The sequence below is a fragment of the Apodemus sylvaticus genome, chromosome 13 (assembly GCF_947179515.1).
Source record: "Apodemus sylvaticus chromosome 13, mApoSyl1.1, whole genome shotgun sequence".
NCBI lineage: Eukaryota > Metazoa > Chordata > Mammalia > Rodentia > Muridae > Apodemus > Apodemus sylvaticus.
The window spans coordinates 93,286,875-93,310,364 of record NC_067484.1 but is presented as its reverse complement, the minus strand read 5'-3'; the positions used below and the strand labels follow the sequence as shown (position 1 = coordinate 93,310,364).

Genomic DNA, 23,490 nt, shown 5'->3' with positions numbered 1-23,490 from the left:
TGAAGGGGAGGGCAGGAGCGGCCTCGGCTGGGCGGTCACAGGACAGGCGCTGGGGCAGTCTCCACCCTACGAACACTTACACGCTTCACCTCTGTGGAGCCAAACTCCTTATGTCCACACTACTGAAAGACAGCACCACAAGTCCCATCCTGCTCCGCTAAGTAACTTGCTCACAATGGGTGAGCGGCTACTACGATTATGGAAGAACCCCCAACAGATTAGAAAGACCAAGCTCACAGAGCTGGAAAAACAAAAAAACAAAAGCAAGACCTCCCCTAACACCCCCAAGGGTCCGGTGTGATACACGCCTGTACTCAAGCACTCAGTGGCAGACAGTGAAGACTTCCTCCATCACAGTGCAGCTCAATGCCAGGCCAGGCCACACGACACTTGCCACGACAAAGAAAAAGGAAGGGGGAGGGAGGAAGAGAAGCACGTGCATGTGCGCGCGCGCACACAGGGGATGCCCCAGCAGGCCCATGCCAAGGCATCCCTTCCCCTTGAGGGACCAGACATATAGAATAGAGTTTGCTCAGGGCATGGGATGGGAGTTAAGGGGGGAGTGGAGGTAGAGAAAGGCAGAGAGAAGGAGAGAGTAAAGAAGCAGAGGCCAGCCACATGGGGGGGGGAGGGGAGGAGCATCTGAGGGGCCAAGAGAGAAGCTGAGAGTGAGAATAAGAGAGGCTGTTTTGATTTGCATGTCCCTAATGACTAATGAAGTTGAACATTTTTTAAGATGCTTCTCCGCCATCCGAAGTTCTTCAGTTGAGAATTCTTTGTTTAACTCTGTACCCCATTTTTTAATAGGGTTGTTTGGTTTTCTGGAGTCTAACTTCTTGAGTTCTTTATATATATTGGATATTAACCCTCTATCTGATGTAGGGTTGGTGAAGATCTTTTCCCAATTTGTTGGTTGCCGATTTGTCCTCTTGATGGTGTCCTTTGCCTTGCAGAAACTTTGTAATTTTATGAGGTCCCATTTGTCAATTCTTGATCTTTGAGCATACGCTATTGGTGTTCTGTTCAGAAACTTTCTCCCTGTACCGATGTCCTCAAGAGTCTTCCCCAGTTTCTTTTCTATTAGCTTCAGAGTGTCTGGCTTTATGTGGAGGTCCTTGATCCATTTGGATTTGAGCTTAGTACAAGGAGACAAGGATGGATCAATTCGCATTCTTCTGCATGCTGACCTCCAGTTGAACCAGCACCATTTGTTGAAAAGGCTATCTTTTTTCCATTGGATGTTTTCAGCCCCTTTGTCGAGGATCAAGTGGCCATAGGTGTGTGGGTTCATTTCTGGATCTTCAATCCTGTTCCACTGATCTTCCTGCCTGTCACTGTACCAATACCATGCAGTTTTTAACACTATTGCTCTGTAGTATTGCTTGAGGTCAGGGATACTGATTCCCCCAGACTTTCTTTTGTTGCTGATAATAGTTTTAGCTATCCTGGGTTTTTTGTTATTCCAGATGAATTTGATAATTGCTCTTTCTAACTCTGTGAAGAATTGAGTTGGGATTTTGATGGGTATTGCATTGAATCTATATATTGCTTTTGGCAAAATGGCCATTTTAACTATATTGATTCTACCGATCCATGAGCATGGGAGGTTTTCCCATTTTTTGAGGTCTTCTTCCATTTCCTTCTTTAGAGTCTTGAAGTTCTTGTCATACAGATCTTTCACATGTTTGGTAAGAGTCACCCCAAGATACTTTATACTGTTTGTGGCTATTGTGAAGGGGGTCATTTCCCTAATTTCTTTCTCAGCCTGCTTATCCTTTGAGTATAGGAAGGCAAGAGCGAGGGGAGGGGCATCCCCTTTATGGTAGGCCAGGCCCACCTGGCTGTTGCCAGGTAACTGGGGTGGAGCTTAGACAGAATCCCAATACTCAACCTCCCTAATCTGTGACCCTTAAATACAGTTCCTCAAGCTGTGGTGACTGAAATCTTGCTACTCTTACGAATCACAAAGTTCCAGGCGGTGGTGGCCTGTGCCTTAATGCCAGCACTCAGGAGGCAGAAGCAGATGGATCTCTGATTTTCAGTGAGTTCTGGGACACAGTGAGTTCTGGGACAGCCAGAGCTACACAGAGAAACTCTGTCTAGAAAAACCAGCCAACTAACCAACCATAATGGAAATATCAGACATGCAGGATATCTAATAAGTCAATGCCACCCCTTAAGGGGTCAAGACCCACAGGTTGAGAAACACTGCTCTAGGCTCTCACCCTTACCTGCTCTGGAAAACACATGTTTTATTCCAATTCAGAAGCAGCCAAATCAACTGCACTAGCCAACACCAGCAAACTTGTTTACACAGAATCTGAACATCTGTCCTCATCCCTCAGCGTTGAGGCAATTCTGTCTTGCTGAGACTTCTGAGCAGGAATTACAGTGAGAGTTCTAATGGCCATCAGAGCTGTGCTGTCCAAAGACCACTGTCCAGGACACGAGAGCATCGGCACTGCTACCTCACCCACTGCAGGAAGGCTGACGGGCAGGCCTGAAGAAAGCCCTGCTCTGTATGTCATTAAGACTGGCAACAGAAAGTCTAGGCACATACTTCTCCATGCACACTCACAGCAGCTGTTGCTTTGAGGAAGGTCTCTTTCTGACCCCACACCCTTTAATTTCCTCAAGGTCAGAAGCCATGTCTCCTGTGTCTTTAAGCACAATGTAAGTGGCTAGCACTTATGCTAGAATTAGAGCCAAAGCTCTGCTTCCCCCAGACCTGCTTTGAACCAAAAATCAGCTCAACTCAACAAAGTGCTTAGGGCTGAAGGAGCCTGAGGCCTGGGATCACCTCTGGAACAACAAATGTGAGGCTTGGTGGTACACCTGTCAACCCAGTCCTCAGGAGGGGTTGCCAGGAGAATCACAAGTTCAAGGTCATTCTCAGCTACACAGAGAGTTTGAAGACTGCCTAAGGCAGATGAAATGTCTCCAAAAATAAAATAACAACTACAAAAACCCTTAGAATTCTCTCCTCTCTCCCTAACCTCTATATTTCAATTAGTTTTAAATATGAGGTGAAAAATCCACAAAGAACTCCCCACAGGGCCCAACGCAGCTTCCTAGGGTTGCTCCCAGGGGCTGAAATCAGAACAGAATTTCAAAGCTTTGCCAGATCAAGGAGGCCTTTCTGAAGCACAGCCACTCAAAGTGTTTTTGTGTAACTATACACCCACAGATTTTAACTGAGCACTTACCCCTAATTCTTCATGGATTCATTAACTGACAGTTTAGCCCCAGAACTCTCAGGCCTGCTCTCCATCTCAGGCAAACCATGTGAGTACCTGGTGTTTAGCCACCTTAGGAATGTCTACGCAGCAATGTAAAAACAGAGAATGGAAAAGACGACACAGTGTTGAATTCTTTCATGGAATAAAACAGTAACAAGTGTCTCCCACTCGTAGCCCTCCCACTCCCACTGGGTCACGGGTTGGGGCTTCTCTAATGGATTTGAATTGATCACTAATTTTTGCCTGCTACAGGAGGGTATCCGCTAGGTCATTCAACTCAACTGAGATGCTCAGGAACTCACACAAAAATGAGAGTCATTTTGTTACACTAGAATATAAATCATCTTCATAAAGTCTTACAGTGAACCACAAGACAGCTAACTGAACAGCTGGAGCTGAAGTCCTTGTAACCAAAGCGCAAGCTCACAGACAGGCTTGCCTAGAAACTGTCCTTCCGAAGTGCAGTTGTAGGACAGAGATCCCTGACTGCTGAGACAAACTGAGCAGACATTTATGATGGGTTTTGGGGGGATTCTAGCCATCTGATATTTGAGTCCCTTTTTTGCAGTAAGATGCCTGAACCTGAACATCACTGACAACCTAGGCCAGGCAGTGCCTCTGAGCCTCTTAGTCAGAGTGGTTCGGCTAAGATGCACGGCAGGAGAGGAGACATGGCCCTACCCTCCAAGGTAGGCTGCACAACAGCGATGTGCAGTGTCCCACAGGATGCCATCGGAGCAAAGCCTGGGGCTCACAGAGGGCATTAGGAAGACAGTGTCCCTGGGAACTGAGGTGAGCCTGAGGTTAGTGAGGGAAGGGACTGACACAGACAGACAGATAGACAGACAGAGAGACACAGAGACGCAAAGACACGGAGAGAGAGGCAGGCTTTTCTGGCTATGTCACTACAGTCTCTCTGGATCTAGCCAGGCCTGAAGCAGGTCTCTATGCTACAGCTTACTTATCTGAACCAGTCTGCTTCCTTGCTGCTTAGACCTGTGTGGGCTTTCTAATCGAGTGAAAAGATTCGAAGCAGTCAGGCATTAGTGACACACACTTGAAATCGTACCCACTGCTCAGGAGACTATGACTAAAGGGTTGTAAATTCAGAACCAGAATGGGCTACCTAGGAGGAAGGTAAAAAAAAAAAAAAAAAAGAAAGAAAGAAAAAGAAAAAAGAAAAAAGTCCAGGCTAAAGAGATGGAGCACCGGCTGCTCTTCCAGAGGGGTTCCAGGTGGGTTCAATTCTCAGCACACACATGGGATCTCCCAACTGCCTGCAAGTCCAGTTCCAGGGGATCTGACACCCTCACAGACACATCCAGGAGAACCACCACTGTGCATTTAACAAATATAAAAATAAGTCACTGATATGATTTTTTAAAAGCTTTTGGGACAACTCTATATGCATTAGCTCTTAAAGAGACCCATCTGAAAAACACAAAGCCTGACAAATCAACGTTGCCACTTGGTGGAGACTAGAGGCAGGCTGGCAAGCCTCTGCATTGCTTCTCCTCCTCCCCAGCTGACTGGATTTTCCCTGCCCTCTCTTGTTCACCATGACTCACAGGAAGGCGCAAAGGAGGGCTGGACAGGGCCAGTGAATGAAGGGGTTGATGCGCATGCATGAGGATTTATGACCTAAAACTATCTAAAGTTCAAGTGTGAAGGGGCATACCTGTAACCCCGGTGGAGACAGGGTGGAGCAGGCAGACCTCAGGGCCTGGATACAGTGTAGCTGGAACTGTGAGACACCTGTCTCAAGTGTATGTGCATGAGCGTACTGCAACATGATAGAAGATTCCCCGATGTGGACCTCTAAAATCTACACATGCCCTCACAAGTAGGCACACCTACAAACATACATGCACACACAAAATGAAAAATACATACAAATAAAAGACACAAAGCTACTCTGGAAACTTGAATGGAAAAAAAAATCTCTTGACAAAAAAGCAAATTATTCTCATGAGCCCAATACATGACTTATTCAATCTTTAACCTTCTGGCATCCATGCCTATCCAGAACTTAGAGGAAAAAATTCAAGCCAAGAGAACCAGAAGGAAGCAGCAGAAACAGCCGGGACTGCCTGAACAGCATGGGCTGCACACCGATGCGTACTGTGGGTCAGCTCCTTGGCCCTCACAGGGTGTGCCCACCCTTCTGAACGTGTCTTTCCATAAGAGAAAAATGATGACTTAATTTCAAAATCTCTTTCTCAACTGCTACTTTATAAACGTGAAGCAGTTCTAACCATAATATTATTACCTCGTTAGAGAGATTGTGTTTGTTTTTTACTGGTTTTTTTTTTTTTTTTTTTTTTGGTTTTTTGGATTTGGTTTTTTCGAGATAGGGTTTCTCTGTATAGCCCTGGCTGTCCTGGAGCTCACTCTGTAGACCAGGCTGGCCTTGAACTCAGAAATCTGCCTGCCTCTGCCTCCCAGAGTGCTGGGATTACGGCATGAGCCACCACTGCCTGGCTTTTTTTACTGTTTTTATATCTGAGGTCTCAGGAACTAACACAACAGCAAACACTAAAAAAAAAAAAAAAAAAAAAAAAAAAAAGACTAAATTATGCAGCTTTCCAAAAGTCAGAACATCGGACATTTTCTAATAAATGAAAATAGAAATCAGGAAAAGGCAAGGGGAGGCATTAATTCATACATCCATGATGGTTTTAATGGACTCTCTTGATGGCAAAATAACGACATTTTGGAATTCTGAACAATGTACTTGGAATTCCGCACCTCTATTCTTCAGAAACCACACACTGAGGAGTTCACTCAGTATGGAGGGGAGGCATGAGGAGTGGGAAGGCAGGACAGACAGCTCCTTTTATGGACACCCCTGTGTCTGAAGGTTTCTATCATTGTGATGACACACTACTGCCAAAAAGGGAGCTAGGGAGGAAAGGGTTATTTGGCTTACACTTCCAGTTCATGGTCCCTCACTGGAGGAAGTCAGGACAGAAACTCAAGCAGGCCCGGAACCTGGAGGCAGGAGCTGAAGCAGAGGCCATGGAGGGGTGCTGCTAACTGGTTTGCTTCCCATAGCTTGCTCAGTCTGCCTTCTTAGAGATCCCAGGACCACCAGCCCAGGGATGACTCCAGCCACAATAGGCTGGGCCCTCCCTCACTGATGGCTAATTGAGAAAGTGCCTCACAGCTGGATCCCATAGAGGCATTTCCTCAGCTGAGGCTCCTTCCCTCTAAAGACTCTAACACACATCAAGTTGACACATAAACCAGCCAGTACACCCAGTACTGGTCTACGCTGGGCCATACTTGTGTTCACAACTGCATCCATTCCCCTCGACTATTTGACCAATGCATCCAGTTCCTCCTCAGCAGCAGGTGAAGGTTTAGCCCTGACTCCCTCCTTCCAAGGAAATCCTGCGTTCAGGCAGAGTGCCGAGGCTAGCCTCCCTGTGAAATCTGACTCCACAATTGCTACTGCTGCTGCTCCTCTCTCTGCCCACCTCCACCTTGTGAGACCAGCCGGCCGGCCCCTATTTTCTACTTCTTCTCAATTCAGCAAAAGCAGAAAAAAATTCCATGTTTGCTCAGGCCCAGGACTTCTCTGTCCTGGTTTGGGTTTGAAGGGCTCACATATTGCAGGCTTGGGAACATCTAGAAACTTTAGGCAGCAAGCCCTCTAGCTGGAAGAAGTGGGTTACTGGGGGGCAGACCTTTGAAAACTACTCCTGCTCCCCCATCTTCTATCCCTCTGCTTCCCATCTGCCATGGGGTCAACAGCTTTTCCACATCCTCCACTGTCAGGATGTTAGCCTCACCACAGGCCTTGAACCTGAGGGGCAAGGACTCAGCTTGGAACCCTCTGAAACCATGAGCCAAAATGTATTTCCTGAAGTTGCTCCTTGGGTATTTTGATAACAGCTACGGTAAGCTAACCAACACTGCTATCCTCTGATCTAGTTAGACATCCAAGCTGATGCCTAACCCCAACGGGTGACAGATACTATAAATTGAAACACAAAGGGGACCAGGACAAAGGGGCTGTGTGTCCCTGCTCACACACAGAAATCCTAATACTTACCAGTCTAGACAAAGCTTTGGATCCTGCATAGATTATACCCACAAACAGCACTGAAGCAGGAAGCCACGTCAAAACATCAGATCTAAAAAAGAGGAGGAGAAATCATAAGGCTTTTTGCTACCTCATGTTTGAAAAGATCCCACCCCACTCCCCATCCCCACGCCCACCCCAAAGGCACAGACTCCTTTGGCCAAGCTTGCCTAAATATCCTTGTGGGTGTGTGGTAAGTGACAGGTGCTCTCAACTCACACAGAGAACAACACAAGCAAATGAAGCTATTCCACACACAGCTCTGTCACGTGACATCTACTCAGCATTCAGGAACACCCCAAAACTGAACCAGGATGGTCCCTGCTGCTGCTCAGGGAAAGGATGCAGCGGATTTTCTTCGGTGGCAGTAGACCATTCATTTTTAGGTATACCAATCGTTTTTTTTTTTTTTTCCTAAGATGTTTCAAGCAGTTCCATGGAATTACAACTTTGAACCCAAAAAACTTGAAAAAGAGGTTTTAAAATGATAAATGTTAGAACTTCAACAGGGTGGCCCTATTCTGGCTTCTTCAGACTTTAACCTGGAATTTTAGAGAGCCCTGAGGGCTTTGAAAGGCACACTTCTCTGGCTCAGGCTGACCATACTCGGATCTGACTCTTCATCATAGTCTACAATCTTGTTCTCCTCAAAATTAATGAATGTGGCAGCACACACCTTTAATGCCAAGCACTTGGGAGGCAGAGACAGGCAGATCTTTATGAACTGGAGGCCAGCCTGATGTATACAATGACTTCCAAGACAGCCAGAACTACATACCAAAATCTTATCTCACATAACCAAAACCAAAACCAAAAAGCTCCCATAAGCAAACAGAAAAGAGCCAGACACGAGGTGCATTTCACGGGGGCTGCCCCTTGTTTCCTCAGTGAGAGGTTGTCAGTGGCACCGCTCTCCTATCGAGGTTCCCAGAGACAGGCTCAAAATTAAAAGTAAGTAAAGCTGTCTGAGCAGTAGACAAAGTAATCATCCCCTAGTGCTTAGTGAACACCGCTGGGGCAGTGTCCTTTCACCGTCCAGGACAGGCAGTCTCCACGATCAGACTCAGGTCTAGCACAGCAATGTTCCCAGGTTCCAGGCCGGCCAACGCCTATAGCAACTTATAAAGTTCTAAGACTCACTGTGAACAGTGGCCTCGCAGCATTCAGTGGGCACGTGCAGCCAATCAGGCATGGTCTCTATGCTATTTTTTTTTTTTTTTAATGAATGGCCTTTTGTTGGCTGGACTACTGTGTGTGCAGTGCCCACAGAGGTCAGAAGAGGGCAGCAGTTCTTTCTTCCAAGTCTGAAGTTACGGAAGGTTGTGAGTGGAACTGTGGGTGTTGGGAATCCAATCCAAGTGCTCTGGACCAAGTAGCCAGTGTGCCTAACCTCTGAGCCTCTCCAGCCCCGTGCTACATTGTTTAAACCCCACACAATAAGGGCTATGGAGAAGGCTCAGTTAGCAAATTACCTGATATGCAAATATGAGGATCTAAGTAAGATCCCCAGTACCCATGAAGAATCTGCATGTGGTAGTGCACACATGTAATCCCAGCATGGGGGTGACAGGAGGACCCTTGGGGCTTGATGGTCAGTCAGTCTGGCTGAATCTGAGAGAGCCTTATCTCAAAGAAAGAAAAGATAGACATTGATTGAAGAAGACACCCAATGCCAACCTCTGGCTTTGTGCATATATACTCAAATAAAAGAATCCATGACAATCTCGTGAGGGTGTCTGACATGACAATGGTTAACACTGTCAACCGAACACTTTTCAGTTTTCTGATGGGGGAAAGCCATTCCCATCTGTCCGTTCTATTTGGCACCTTCATACGGTACCCAGTGAATTACACACATGTCCATAAGAGAGTTCTCCCCTCTTAGATACTGAAAAGCATCCTGGTGGGACACTGTCGAAAGGCTCTCTAACCTGTGCCACTGCACGAAGTATGTGTTTGCTTTTCTTTTTGATTTTACAGGGGATCACACTTAAGAGATCACATAAATCTCAGAAGAGTTTTTGAACTTTAGACTATTAACATGGTTGAGACTATGACAGACTATGGAAGACATTTGAAGTTGGACTGAACACATTTCTGTATTACGATATGGCTAGCAAACTATCTGGGATTTGGGAGTGGAATGTGATGATTTGAATGAAAATGGCCCCCATAGGCTCTTAGGGAGTGGTGCTACTAGGAGGTGTGTCCTTGTTGGAGTGGGCGTGTCCTTGTTGGAGTGGGCGTGTCCTTGTTGGAGATAGTATGGCACTGGGGATAGGGCTCTGAGGTTTCAGATGCTAAAGCCAAGTCCAGTCTCACTCCCTCTTCCTGCTGCCTTCCAATCTGGATGTAGAATTCTCAGCTACTTCTTCAGAACCATGTCTGCATACCATCATGCTTCCTGTCATGATAACTGAACCTCTGAACCTCTGAACCTCTAAGCCAGCTGCAATTAAGTGTTTTCCTTTAAGAGTTGACATGGTCATGGTGTCTCTTCACAACAATAAAATCCACACTAAGACACCTTAGTCTCAGTTATCTGTCTCAGTGCCTTCTCAAGATAGGCTAGACCAACCTGCAGTATTCGCTACGTTTAGTTTATGTGTATCGAATGCTTGTGTGCTTCTGCTTTTGTTTTGAGCTGAGGTCTCACTTAGCCCACAACAGCCTTGAACTTACTATTTAGCCAAGGCTGACTTTGAATTCCTGATCCTCCTACACTCACCTCTCAAACTTCAGTGTTACAGGCACGCCCCACCATGCCTTGTTTGAATTTTCTACTTACAAAACAATACACAAATATGGGGTGTCATTGAGAACAACAGAGCCTTTCTTGGGGAGGTAGGGCTCTGGAAAACTCAATGGCCACTGTGGTGGTTTAATAAGAATGTCCCCCATAAACTCATGTATTTGAATGCTTAGGGAGTGGCACTATTTGAAAGGATTAGGAGGTGTGTGTGGCCTTATGGGCTAAGAGTGCCTTGTTGGAGGAGGTGTCACTGGGGGGTGAGTATTGCGGTCTCGAAGGCCCATGTCAGACCCAGTGTCTCTCTCTTCCGGCTGCCTAAGGTTCCGGCAGTGACCTCTCAGCTGCTTCTGCAGCACCATGTTTGCTTGTGTGCCACCATGCTTTCTGTCATGAAAATAATGGACTAACCTCTGAAACCGTAAGCCAGCCCCAATTAAATGCTGTCTTTTATAAGAGTTGCTATGGTCATGGTGTCTCTTTACAGCAATAGAACACTGATTAAAATAACTTTCTGATTCTTGTCTCTAACAGTCAAAGAATAAAACTCAGGAGTCCAGACAGAGCTGAGGACAAAGTTTACTTCCCAGCATCTAGATCAGGTAACTCACAACCTCTAACTACAAAGGTTCCCATCTACTTGTCTGGTCTCCAAGCATACCTGTACACATGTAACATACACTCATAGATACACACATAGACACACACACATAAGTAAAATTAAAATAAAAATAGTGAAATTCATGAACCACAAAAGATCATTTGTAGAGAGAAATTTATTTTAGATTCATAGGTAAGATCTTAAGAAGTTGGGGAAGAGGAAGAGAGAGCAAGTTCCATATAATGGTGGGGGATGGGATGGGAGGTCCCAGAAATAAGGCTCCTTTCAAGGTGCTAGTCTGGGGGCTTTAAAAGGACTTCTGGCAGAAGCTGGCATGAGGCATGGTGAGGATGCACTGTTAGCCCAGGTGGCCCATCCCAGTGGGTGTCCCGGGGCCTCCTCTCACTTTCAGTCACAGAGCCACTAAGGCCTCTCTACTCAGAACACAACTGAGAAAATGCCTTCATAAGATCCAGCTGGAGGCCAGCCCATAGGGTATTTTCTTAAATTAGAATAGATGTAGGAAGGCCCAGTCCATTGTAAGCGAGGTTATCTCTGAACTGATAGTCCTGGGCTCTGTGGGAAAGCAGGCTGAGCAACCCTTGAGGAGCAAGGCGGCAAGGGCACCCCTCTGTGGGTTCCGCACCAGCCTCTGCCTCCAAGTTCCTGCCCCGCTTGACTTGTTTCCGTGATGGACTACAGTATGGAAGTACAAGCCAAGTAAACCCTTTCCTCCCCAGCTTGCTTTTGACCACAGTATTTCACCGCAGCTATAGTAACCCTAACTAAGACACAGAAAATGACACAGAAACAGGAACCACAGCTGACTTCTGACGTCCTCAGACCTGTTGCTTTGGGATCCCTGGCCTACTTGACCAGTTGCTGAATCCTGTTCTCATTAATGGTTGTCAGCTCACACAGGTGCACGCTGACCTCAGGTCACTTTCCTACTGAACAGCTGGTAAACGAGGCCAGACTCTGAAGTCAGGTCTACCCAGCGCTGAGCGTCCAGTCACGCCTTAGCGCTTGCCCACACAACCTTCATGCTCTGATGGAGACAAGGCTACAGACAGGTAACCTGCAAGCACAATGGGTGTTTTGTGTCCGATAAAAATGTCAACAGGAATATATTCTCCATCGCCCCTGAAATGACAGACATTGTATCCCCAACCTAAAGGTGAGCAGAGAGAAGTGCACGGCAGCCCCACCCTCAGGGGCTGCAGCGGCTACAGATGGTGGCCTTCCCCAGGATAAAGCTTTCCCACTTCTGACTAAGCTCACAAGGATCAAAGGCGACGACAGAACCCAAACCCACAGCAGGCCATGCTCCAGAAGCCAGTGCTCAAGGCAGGCCAGCAGCTGGCTTGACTGCAGTGGGCCATGGCTGTGGGATGAAGGTCAGTGAAGTCCCAGACCTCAGCACCAGAGTCCCTCTTAGAATAAACAAAGGAAACGCCTGCTGAGTTACAGGCTCCAAGAAACCAGTGTCTTGCACTGGCTGAGGATGTGAAGACAAGAAACCGGCATGGTGTGTGCCAATCCTGGCTCCAAAACACAAAGGCAAACTTCACCGGATACAAAGGAGACTCCTGGGAAGTGTGGCGTGGCGGGGAGGCTGAGTGAGCATTTTGTTCCAAACATCATCGAGGCCAGGACCCCAGCATAGGACATTGTGGCTTATAATGACCCCATACTGAGCTGTCTGCCAGCTCGTTTGGGGCTTACAGGAAAGGGCACTATGTGCCCATGAGACAGTGTTTGCCCCCCAGTCTAAAGGGGGGCAGGCATTTTCCTTGGACTTCAGACACATTTGGGAGATATGAAACTGGACTGGCTTCAGAAAGAGGCACCCACCTCCTCCACTTCAGCTGTCAGACTGGGCAAATAATGGACTCCTTCAAAAACCTGAATTACCCCAGCAGTCTCAAACTGGAAAAAGAGAATGCCTAGGCCAGTCAGAGAAGACACTTTCCTACCAGAAAGAGAGGTATGACCTTTTAGGTGACCTTACAGAAGACAGGGCAGGTCAGTGGTGGGCAGGGTTATACACTGCCATGCCCTGTAACTCTGGCCATGCAGTAACTGTACCCTGAGGACTTTAGGACCCTGAAGAAGATCTTGGGGGGGAGTATGACTCCTTTGTCACTCTTTGTCACTCCTCCCAGTATGATCCCAGGGAGTAAATCATCTTTTCCTACTTTTCACTATTAATTTAGCTATTTTAATTGGACTGTTGTGGACGGACAGCTGATCCTGGCTTATCGGAGCACAGACTGCGACCCTAAATCCGTAACAGCTGGCTGTGGAGACAGTTGGCCCCTCTGAGCAGGGGGAGCTTGCCATCCCGCACTATACTCTAATATTAAGAAAAACACTATAGGCTTAGCCTGGCACACACCTAAAATCCTAGCACTTGAGTTCATAGCCTGATCTACACAGCAAGTTCCAGGACAGCCAGGGCTACATAAAGAAATCCTGTCTCAAAAACCAGAAAACAAAAGAAAAGCACTACAATTACAACCCAAGACATGCCAGAAAGCAGTCAGATCCGGCAGGCTCCTCCCAGGGCCCAATGTCACCCAAGGTAACACTTCAACAACAGCAGGGTCTTGTTGCACACACATATTGTCCCATAATCGCCTCAACTTCACATTTCCCAAGGCAAAAAGCCACACCCAATTTACCAACAACTGAATTAATGACCACTAGGATTTTATGTGTGTTCCAGGCTAAGCCTATAATTAATATATAATAATATAATTAATAATAATTAAACAAGCTGGGCGGTGGTGGCGCACGCCAGTAATCCCAGCGCTCTGGGAGGCAGAGGCAGGCAGATTTCTGAGTTCAAGGCCAGCCTGGTCTACAGAGTGAGTTCCAGAACAGCCAGGGCTATACAGAGAAACCCTGTCTTGAAAAAAAAAAAAAAAACAAATCCAAAAAACCAAAAAAAATAAAAAAAATAAAAAAAAATTGAACAATTGCATGAATGTCATATGGTTAGATATTTATGTCAATCTTGCATTGTTTACTATCTCAATGCTGTATGAGTATAGTTGAATATATTATTTTCTCACATTTGGGATGGTTTCATAACACTCAGGGTAAGTGCCCAGAAATGCTGTTCAAAGATACAGCTGAAATTTACAAAATCACTTTGTAGAGGAATCACACTGACCCGGCCACCTTTAAAGGCCTAACCCTGAGTTAAGAGCCAAGGGCCTGAACATTAGGAATAGAGGAGGCTCTTCTAATTCATCAGCTGGTGGCATCTGGGGCTCTTATGTGGCTAATTCTTTCATTACCGTATTTGCCCACAAAGGAAACAAAACAGAATTGAGTTTGTGGTGTTCCTGGAAGGGTCTCAGGTTCTTTCGGCATCTGGGCCTCTGGAAGGTGCTGAGCCAGTGAGAATGCTGACCCACGTGCACACATATGTGTTGCTTGCCCACGCATTGCATACGTGTTGCTTGCATGAGGGTAGAGGACCAACACTTGACTGGAGGGATTGCAGGTACCATCACTTTGAAGTACCTCTTGCCCAGGGGTCTGGTTTGAACACTGCCAATCTGTCATGCCCCTTAGGTGACTGGAATCCAGACAGTGCATCTCACTTGAATCACAGGTCTGTTTTCCACTCGCACGTGCGCCCCACCACCGGCATACATAATAAGACTGTTATTACTGAGATGGAGCCTAATTAAATTAAATCACTTGTTTTTTAAATAGAGCACACGCCTTATTGAGAGAACATCTGCTTCCTGCAAACACTCTGCAATGTTTTGTTATGGGTTCCTGAAGGGCTCCTCAAATGGAATTCTCAAAAATTCTGTATTCTACTGACACCTAGTGGACAGAAAGTAACTTCCGAACATGAAAATAAAGAGCCAAGACAGTTGACCACTGACATTGCCTAAAATACTAACACCCTACCACTGTAAAGTCAGTACTTCCCTTTCTAACTTGTGTACATATATGTGTACATGTCTGTGTGTGTGCACATGTTGTGCATGTGCATGTAGAGGCCAGAGGTCAACCTCAGATGTCTTCATCAATTGTTCTGCAGCTTATTTTTCTGACAGGGTCTTTCACCGAAGCTGGATTCACTGATTGTGCTAGACTGGCTGACCAGTGAGTTCCACCGTTTCTCTGTATCCCATTACACGCACACACCAGCGCTGGGCTTACAGGCAAGCAAGAACTTTACCAACTCAATTGTCTACCAGCTCCTTCTGGGTATATGGGAGACGTTGGAGGGGAGAAAGCAAGGAGGCAAACCATGTAACTAAATTATAATCTCAAAAAAATAGTTTTTAAATAAAAAATAATTTAGAAATTGGAAAAGCCATGTATTGTTTTCTGTGCGCTCTCTCTGCTTCCTGCTTGCAGACCAAGATGTGAGCGCTCAGATTCCTGCCGTCAAGCCTCTGCTCAGCCATCATGGACGCTAACCCTGCAGAACTGTAAACCCACCACGAACCCTTCCTTCCATATGTTGTTTTGGTCCTGCTGCTTTATCACAGCAAAAGAAAAGTAACGGATACATTGGAACTATTCTTAACTATTCTGTAAATAGAAATAACGTAATAAAACTTCCAAGAATATTTAAAGTTGCTCCAGTAAGTTATCTGTAGTGATCCTTAGACCTAAAATAAAGGCAAATTAATATGGTATTGTAACTTGTATGTCTCTAGTAATTTTAATATCATATGACTAGCACTGTTTCCTGGTGCCGTTCAGTACACATTGAAAGCAAGTGTGCGTGACCTACGCGTCAGTCACACAGATACTCTCATACCTCGGACTGCTCTGCAGCTCCACCCATCCCAGCTTCCAGGACACATGAAGCAAAACTCCACCAAGGAAGGTCTGCCACCTGGAAAGTATGAAGGTCACGATGAGTAACTGCAGGCCTGCAGCGTCCAGCTCTATCCAGTCATGACAGACCTACTGACACCACTACTACAGACTTCCAACCCTTCCCCTCTTCTCTCCCATTTTCCCTCAGACAGCTCCAGCTTTCCAGTAAGCTGACACCCTTACTGCCCTGTTCCACGTCTAGACATTTCCTGAACAACCTCATTCACAGCCCACAGATATATGCAACTTCCAGATCCCCATTCTTACCTAGATCTACCCTGAAATCCCACAAGCTCCTAAATGCATCATATGCAAAGTGCCTCCTTAGACATGGCCCACCATGAGCATGGTCCTATCCAGAGCCACCGCTCTAGCTGTTGTAATTTGGTCTTTCCTGCACCTCGTCCTCAGCTTAGTCCTGTGAGTCCCCGGGGTTGCCCCCACCGTTCACTCTCATCTTGTAGCATCTTTTTTCCTAAGCTGCTAATTAAATTACGCCACTCATGTGTTTTAAAATCGTTGATTCTTCTTTAGCCCTCAGCCCCTTTACAGTCAAGTATACCACATACATCCTAGGGCCATGAAGCTCACTAGAGACACTGCTTTTAGCTAGAGTATATGCATATGTGCTCATATACACGGTCAGGGAGAGTGTAGGTTAGCAACGCTCCTTCTTCTCCTACTGTGCAAAACACATCAAAATGTCAAACAAGCTGGGCATGGTGGAACAGACCTGTAATCCCAACACCTGGGAGGCTAAATCAAAAGGGATGTCAGCACTCACAGCATAAAGACACACACATACACACACACACACAAATAAACCTTAAAAAGGGCTGGGGAACTGTGAACTCAAGGCCATCTCTTAGAGGTGATAGAGAAGTGATAGTTCCAAGTATTCTCCTTAGTGATGTTTCTTAGCCACATTCTGGGGCTCCAAGTAATATTCAGCTCCTGGAGCTACCACAAATGCAGTAAATCCCCACTGATCCCTTTACAAGGAGCCACACTTTTTGAAGCCATCTATGTATTTTGAAGATTCACAGTGGGTCCAAGGATCCCTCACCCCCCATGCAGCTAATCTCTCCCTGACAGTTTCTAATGGTGACCTTTCTTTTTAAAAAAAAAAAATCAGAAACCACGGATTTTTTTTAAAGATCTATTTATTTATTTTATGTATATGAGTACACTGTAGCTGTACAGATGGTTGTGCGTCATCATGTTATTGCTGGGAATTGAACTCAGGACCTTTGCTTGCTCCAGTCCAAAGGTTTATTTATTATTATATGTAAGTACACTATAGCTGTCTGTCTTTAGGCACACCAGAAGAGGATGGTTATGAGCCACCATGTGGTTGCTGGGATTTGAACTCAGGACCTTTGGAAGAGCAGTCAGTGCTCTTAACCGCTGAGCCATCTCTCCAGCCCCAATGGTGACCTTTCTATGTCCCACTGCCGGCATATGGAAGTTCTAATTACTGTGATCATGGCCACGTTCACATCCATGTCCAGGGGTCACATCTGACAGCAATCTGCTCTCTCGGGACACTCAGCTGAGCCACCCTTATATTTTACATGATTCATCCATACATTTTAAGACCTTAAGTTTAGTCACAAATGACATGAGGGACCTCACCTCAGATGTGACTGTAACACACCCATGTGTTGTGATATTATACCAGGAACCCATGGCCTCCAGGACAAAGTCTCTTATGTGTGACTCAAAACCCTCTGACTTAGGCCAGTCCCCCCACAGGACAAACTCTCTCTCCCTGTCTTAGGGATTGCCAAAGCACACAACATGCAACCTCAAAATGTGCCAGGCTAATTTCTACTTCTGGGAATTTGTGGGCACTGCCCACATTCTCCAAAATATGCCTCTATCTCCTAATGCACTAGAAGACAACTGGTCAGTAGTAAGACTGAGTGTTTCACTGGTCCAGCTAAGAACAGGCCAACTAGAACAGGCCTCCTGAATCCACCTGGCCTAGAGCAGAGCTCTAAACCTGGTCAGTTTTCCCCCTCAAAGAAACTTGTAGTAGTGCTTGGAGTTTTTTTGAAAATACATACATTTAATTTTTTGTGTATGGATGTTTTGTCGTCATGTCTACACACCACATGTGTGCAGGCACATGCTGTGGAGGCAAGGGGTAGGTGTCGGTCCTCGGGAATTGGAATTATAGACAGTTAGGAGATGTGGTGCTCCGGGTTTTCATAAGAGCAGATAGTGCTCTTAACCATGGAGCCATTTCTCCATCCTCCAAACACATTTCTAAAGAGAAGCACGAGGAATGTAGTCTACACATATGTAAACTACATATTGAAATGTAAATATGGCAGAATGCTTTTAAAAAGTCAACAGCTCTTCTCCTTAAAAAAATTAACAACAAAAAAAGAATACTCCAAAGCAAGACCACAGAAGACTAACTATACATTGTTTCAAGGACCCAAAGGCAAAAGGAAGGGTCACACAACCAACGAGCACATTACTAGTTGGGTAACTGTAAATGTAATTTTTATTCTCCTGCTCAATTTTTATTTTCCTGCTCAATTTTTATTTTCCTGCTCAATTTTTATTCTCCTGCTCAATTTTTATTCTCCTGCTCAATTTTTATTCTGTCTGCTAACCTAGTCCTAGTCCTGGAAGCTTCTGGCCTCCGTACAATCTTATCTAGGCCTAGAGTGTTTCGGCCTCTGAGACTTACTGCGAAATACGCTCACCCTTTCTTGTTCTTTGTGAACTCCGACTGGCTGGTTCGACTCAGCTGCTCTGGCTCAAAACTCCTCTCCGAGCTGACTGATCCAACCTGGCTTCTCTCTCAGCCTCTGACTGGACTGCTCTGCTTCGCCTCATAGTAACTTTGGCAATTTGTTCTAATCTTCTGGCTCCTTCTCATTCTTTGGCTCCTTCTGTCTTCACTCATGTCTAGTTTGTGCTCTCTCTCTCTCTCTCTCTCTCTCTCTCTCTCTCTCTCTCTCTCTCTCTCTCTCTCTCTCTCTGCAACCTGTGTACAACTGTCACAGTAAAACTGCCCCCCGACCCCCTGACCCCCCACCCCGCTCTCCTAAGTGAGAGTTGGGCATATCCTATTCTGTCAAATGTTTCTGATTTGTCACTTTGTCTGCCACTCAATTAGACATCACTTTCAAGCATGGGTGATTCCTTCTATAAACTAAGAAATTAAAAGGTCATTTTAAACAATTAAAAACAAATTACAAAAAAAAATGTTCCAAAAAACACAATAGTCATGTGTTAGTACCCTTTTCTTTTTCTTTTTTCTTTTATTTGGAGGTGAGGAGTGGTACTGAAGAGGGGCCAGAAGAGAGCATCAGATTCCCTGGACCTGAAGTTATAAAAGGTCTCAAGTTACCTGATACCTGCTGGGAGCCAAATGCTGATCCTCACAAACACCTTAACCATTAAGCCTTCTCCAGCCCCTAATGGTTACATCCTTAAAATGTGAAAGCATACTAAAGTCAGGCCTGGTGGCTGAGGCCTGTGATCCCAGCTACTGGGAAGGCTGAGGCAAAAAGATCACAAGTCCAAAGTGTGCACAAAGTCCACAAATACAGAGTGAGTTAAAATCCAGCCTTTCTCTTAAAAGCTAATTCTTAAGGGCGGGTGATACAGCTAAGCAGTATAGCAAATCCCAGCAGGTTTGGATCCTAGGCGCAATCCCCAGTACCAAGACCAAAATACACCAAATAAATAAGAAAAATGCTAAAACCGCAGTGAGAAAAAGTGGGTAAAAGGCACAAATAGAAAATTCACCAAAGAGGTCAGAACAGAAAATCACAAGAAAGCCATCTGCCTTTAGGAATTAGTTACATTGTGAAACAAACAACAACAAAAATATATTGTTATTTGCTCATGAAATTTGCAGAAAGGAAAAAAAATAGGAGTCACAGTTTAGATATGCATGCAGGGTTAAAAGGCAAACTGAGGCTGGAGAAATATCTCAGCAGCCAGGAGCACTGATCAGTTTCCTGGGGTTCAGTTCCCAGCCCTCATATGGCAACTCACAAGGGCCTATAACTCTAGCTCCAGGAGATCCAATATCCTTTTCTGAACTCTGGGGGCACCAAGTACATAGTGTACATACATACACATACATACACACATATATATACACAAACATACAAACATATATATACACAAACATACAAACACGCATATACATATACATACATGCATGCATATACATACACATACACACATACATATACAATGCACATGTACATACATACATATATACATACATATATACATACATACATATACACACACAGATACATATACACATATACACACACATACATATACACACATCCACACATCCATCCATACATACATACATATATACACACATACATACACATACACACATACATACACACATCCAGTCACGCCCTCTCTGGCCTCTATGGGCCCTTCATTCATGTGTTACACATGAAGACACAAACATACAAATTTTAAAGAACAAAATCTGAGGGAAAAAAAGATACTCACCCTTGGAATAATGTAGGGTAGGTAAATTTCAGGACAGACAGGACATACTGAAAAACAAATACCAGATTAATGGACATTATGAATGACACAGAATTGATAAAGCATATTGAAGACATATGAGTATGTTAAATATCTCAAGGGCTTCATTCCCCAAAATCATGAATGGCAAAAGAATGACCTTCCCAGTTATACTGAAGAGCAGCTCAGATGAAGCAAAGTTATAGTTTCATTTTGTTACTGTTTGTTTGTTCTTAAGACAGGATCTTGTCTGTAGCCCAGGCTGGCCTAAAAGTTGTTATGCAGCCCAGGCTCCTGTTAATCCTCTGGCCTTGGCCTCCTAAGTGCCAGGTATGTCCCACCACAGCCTAATTCAATTTGTATTTATACTAATTCTTTCTTTTTAAAGTCTTTTGTTTGTTTGTTTGTTTTTGGTTTTTTGGATTTGGTTTTTTCGAGACAGGGTTTCTCTGTATAGCCCTGGCTGTCCTGGAACTCACTGGCCTCGAACTCAGAAATCCACCTGCCTCGGCCTCCCCGAGTGCTGGGATTACAGGCATGGGCCACCACCGCCCGGCTAAATTCTTTGTTGTGTATAATCCATTGATACAATGTATGTGTGCACATCCATCTGTGTGAGTATGAGTGTGAGTGTAGGTGCCGGCACAGCTATGCAGGTATATATGCATAGTGTACGCAGGTGTTAGTTTGCCTCCCACCTTGCTTGTGATCTGCTCTTGTTATCCACCATTGCATAGGCCAGGCCAACTAGCCCAGGAGCTCCCTGACAGCCTTCTCTGCTCCCTGTCTTGCCACAGGGACAGACACACACTATTACAGGAACACAGACGCACACTATTAGTACAAGAGTACACACACACACACACACACACTATTACTACAAGAGTATAAACACACACTATTACAGGAGTACACACATACTATCACAGAAGCACAGACACACACTATTACATGAGTATATACACTATTACAGGAGCACAGACACTATTACAGGAGCACACACACACTATTACAGGAGCACACACACACTATTACAGGAGCACACAAACACTATTACAGAAGCACACACACACTATTACAGGAGCACACACACACTATTACAGGAGCACACACACACTATTACAGGACCGCACACACACACTATTATAGGAGCACACACACATACTATTACAGGAGCACACACACACACTATTATGGGAGCACACAGACACTATTACAGGAGCACAGACACACACTATTATAGGAGCATAGACACACACTAATACAGGAACACACACACACTATTACAGGAGCACACACACACTATTACAGGAGCACACACACACTATTACAGGAGCACAGACACACACACTATTACAGGAGCACACACACACACACACACACTATTACAGGAGCCCAGACACACACTATTATAGGAGTACACACACACACATACACACACATTATTACAGGAGCACAGACACACTATTACAGGAGTACACACACTACTACAGGAGTAAACACACACTATTATAGGAACACAGACACACATTACTACAGGAGCACAGACATACACTACTACAAGAGCACAGACACACTATAACAGGAGTATAGACACACACTATTACGCCAGGCTTTTAAGTGGGTCCCGGGGGTCTAAATGCAGGTCCTCACACCTAAGAGGCAGCCCTGCTTACCTGAGTGTCTCCCCAGCCTTTCTAGTCAGTCTTTTAATCAAAGTTACAGAGTTAATGGAGGAATTCTATTTTGTCTTTGAAGACATCTTTTTCTATTATGAACATTTTAAGTTTATTTATTATATATTCATTCATTTATTCATTCATTCATTCATTCACTGTCTAAAGCCATTAAATACTTTAGAAAAGAACTCTGTTAATTCTTCACACTGAAGCTGGGCGGTGGTGGTGCACGCCTGTAATCCCAGGACTCTGGGAGGCAGAGGCAGGCAGATTTCTGAGTTCGAGGCCAGCCTGGTCTACAGAGTGAGTTCCAGGACAGCCAGGGCTATACAGAGAAACTCTGTCTCGAAAAAACCAAATCCAAAAAACCAAAACAAACAAACAAACAAACAAACAAACAAACAAAAAAGGCAGTTAAGGCAGGTACGGAGGTTCATGCCTTCAACCCCAGGGCTGGGAGGGATAGGCTGGAGCATTTCTGTGAGTTCAAGGGGGAAAGAAACGGCAGAGAGGCAGGCAGACTGGAGATGATGAGATTGCTCAGCAGTTAAGAGCCCTGGCTGCTCTTCCAGAGGTCTTAACACATGGTGGCTCACAACCATCTGTACCTCCAGCCCCTGAGAAACTACTGCCTTCTGGTCTTTGCAGATACTGCACACACACGCTGCAGACACACATACTAGGAAAACAACCATACACATGAAATAAAAATAAATCTTAAACTCAAAGCAACATCCCACTCTTATCAAAACATGACAGTTTCTGCCTCACCAAGATTTTAAACCACAAAAACAAACAAACGAAAAACCTCGGGTATATTGGAAATGCTTGGAATGGAGATAAAGACTTAATGGTAAGGGCTTAAGGGATTCATCTTTCCACTGCTCTAGAACTTTGGGTCCTGGGAAATAAACAAATGGGCAACTGCTTGCTTTCTGCTTATTTGCGTATATTTGTACTCATTTACTTGAGGCACATTTTCAAGTACCCCAAGCTAGCCTCAAACTCTTGATGTAGCTGAGGATGACCTCGAACCCCGGGTCCTCCTACTTCCACCTCCCAAGGTCTGAGAGTTTAGGAGAGTGCCGCGGACAGAACCCTGGGCTTTGTGCTTGCAGCCAGACCACGTCCCCAGCCTCCCCTGGAAGACGGTCCTCCCAGTCCAAGACAAAGTTCCGGGAAGTGACTCGGAGCGCTTCCTCCCGGAGTCCGGTTCCTCGACATTCCCACCGAGACCAGCCAGCCCCGGGCAGCTTCTGGAACGCGGACCGCACGGCTCGCAGCCCACGCGCAGTCGCCCGCCCGCCTGCTCACCTTGTTGGTGAGGTGAGAAGCCAGGTAGCAGGTGCAAAAGGTGAGGCCGAGCAGGGACCGCCTCACGTTCATCTGTCAGCTCTCCCGGCTTCCCGGGGACACGCGGCAGAGCCCAGCCTGCCACCTCTGTCTCCGCCGCCGGACACGAGGCTCCGCTCCGCCAATCAGCGGGCCTCTCGCCGGGGGGGGGGGGGGGTGGTGGGGGGGGTCCGCCTCCTTAAAGGGGCCACGCCCGCAAGGGCTGCAAACGTTTCTGCTGGCGGGGCGCCTTCTGGGTGGCAGGACCCGGGTCCTCTCTGGCTACCATTGGTAGGAAATAGTGAAAAAGAAAGTAAGAACGTTATGGAAGATGTCATAGCCTCCCTTTATGGTTTGAAGAAAAATAGCCATAGCTATTACTGAATGACTGGATGAAAATACTGTAGGCTTTACCG

General features: G+C 45.6%; 1 protein-coding gene across 3 annotated transcripts in view; it reads right to left on the bottom strand.

Moving 5' to 3' along the window:
• The window catches only part of Tmem241 (transmembrane protein 241), a 130,205-nt gene extending 107,006 nt beyond the window's left edge, over positions 1-23,199 (bottom strand). For 2 of the 3 annotated variants that reach the window (XM_052155746.1, XM_052155748.1), the window contains exons 1-4: positions 23,057-23,199; positions 20,046-20,092; positions 15,475-15,552; positions 7,297-7,378 (exon numbers count right to left, since the gene is read on the bottom strand). In XM_052155746.1, the coding sequence (XP_052011706.1) occupies positions 7,297-7,378; positions 15,475-15,552; positions 20,046-20,092; positions 23,057-23,128 (279 nt within the window). In that variant the 5' untranslated portion in view covers positions 23,129-23,199. The remainder of the gene's footprint in view (positions 1-7,296; positions 7,379-15,474; positions 15,553-20,045; positions 20,093-23,056) is intronic. The other variant, XM_052155747.1, reaches the window with a different exon arrangement.
• Positions 23,200-23,490: the final 291 nt, after the last annotated feature.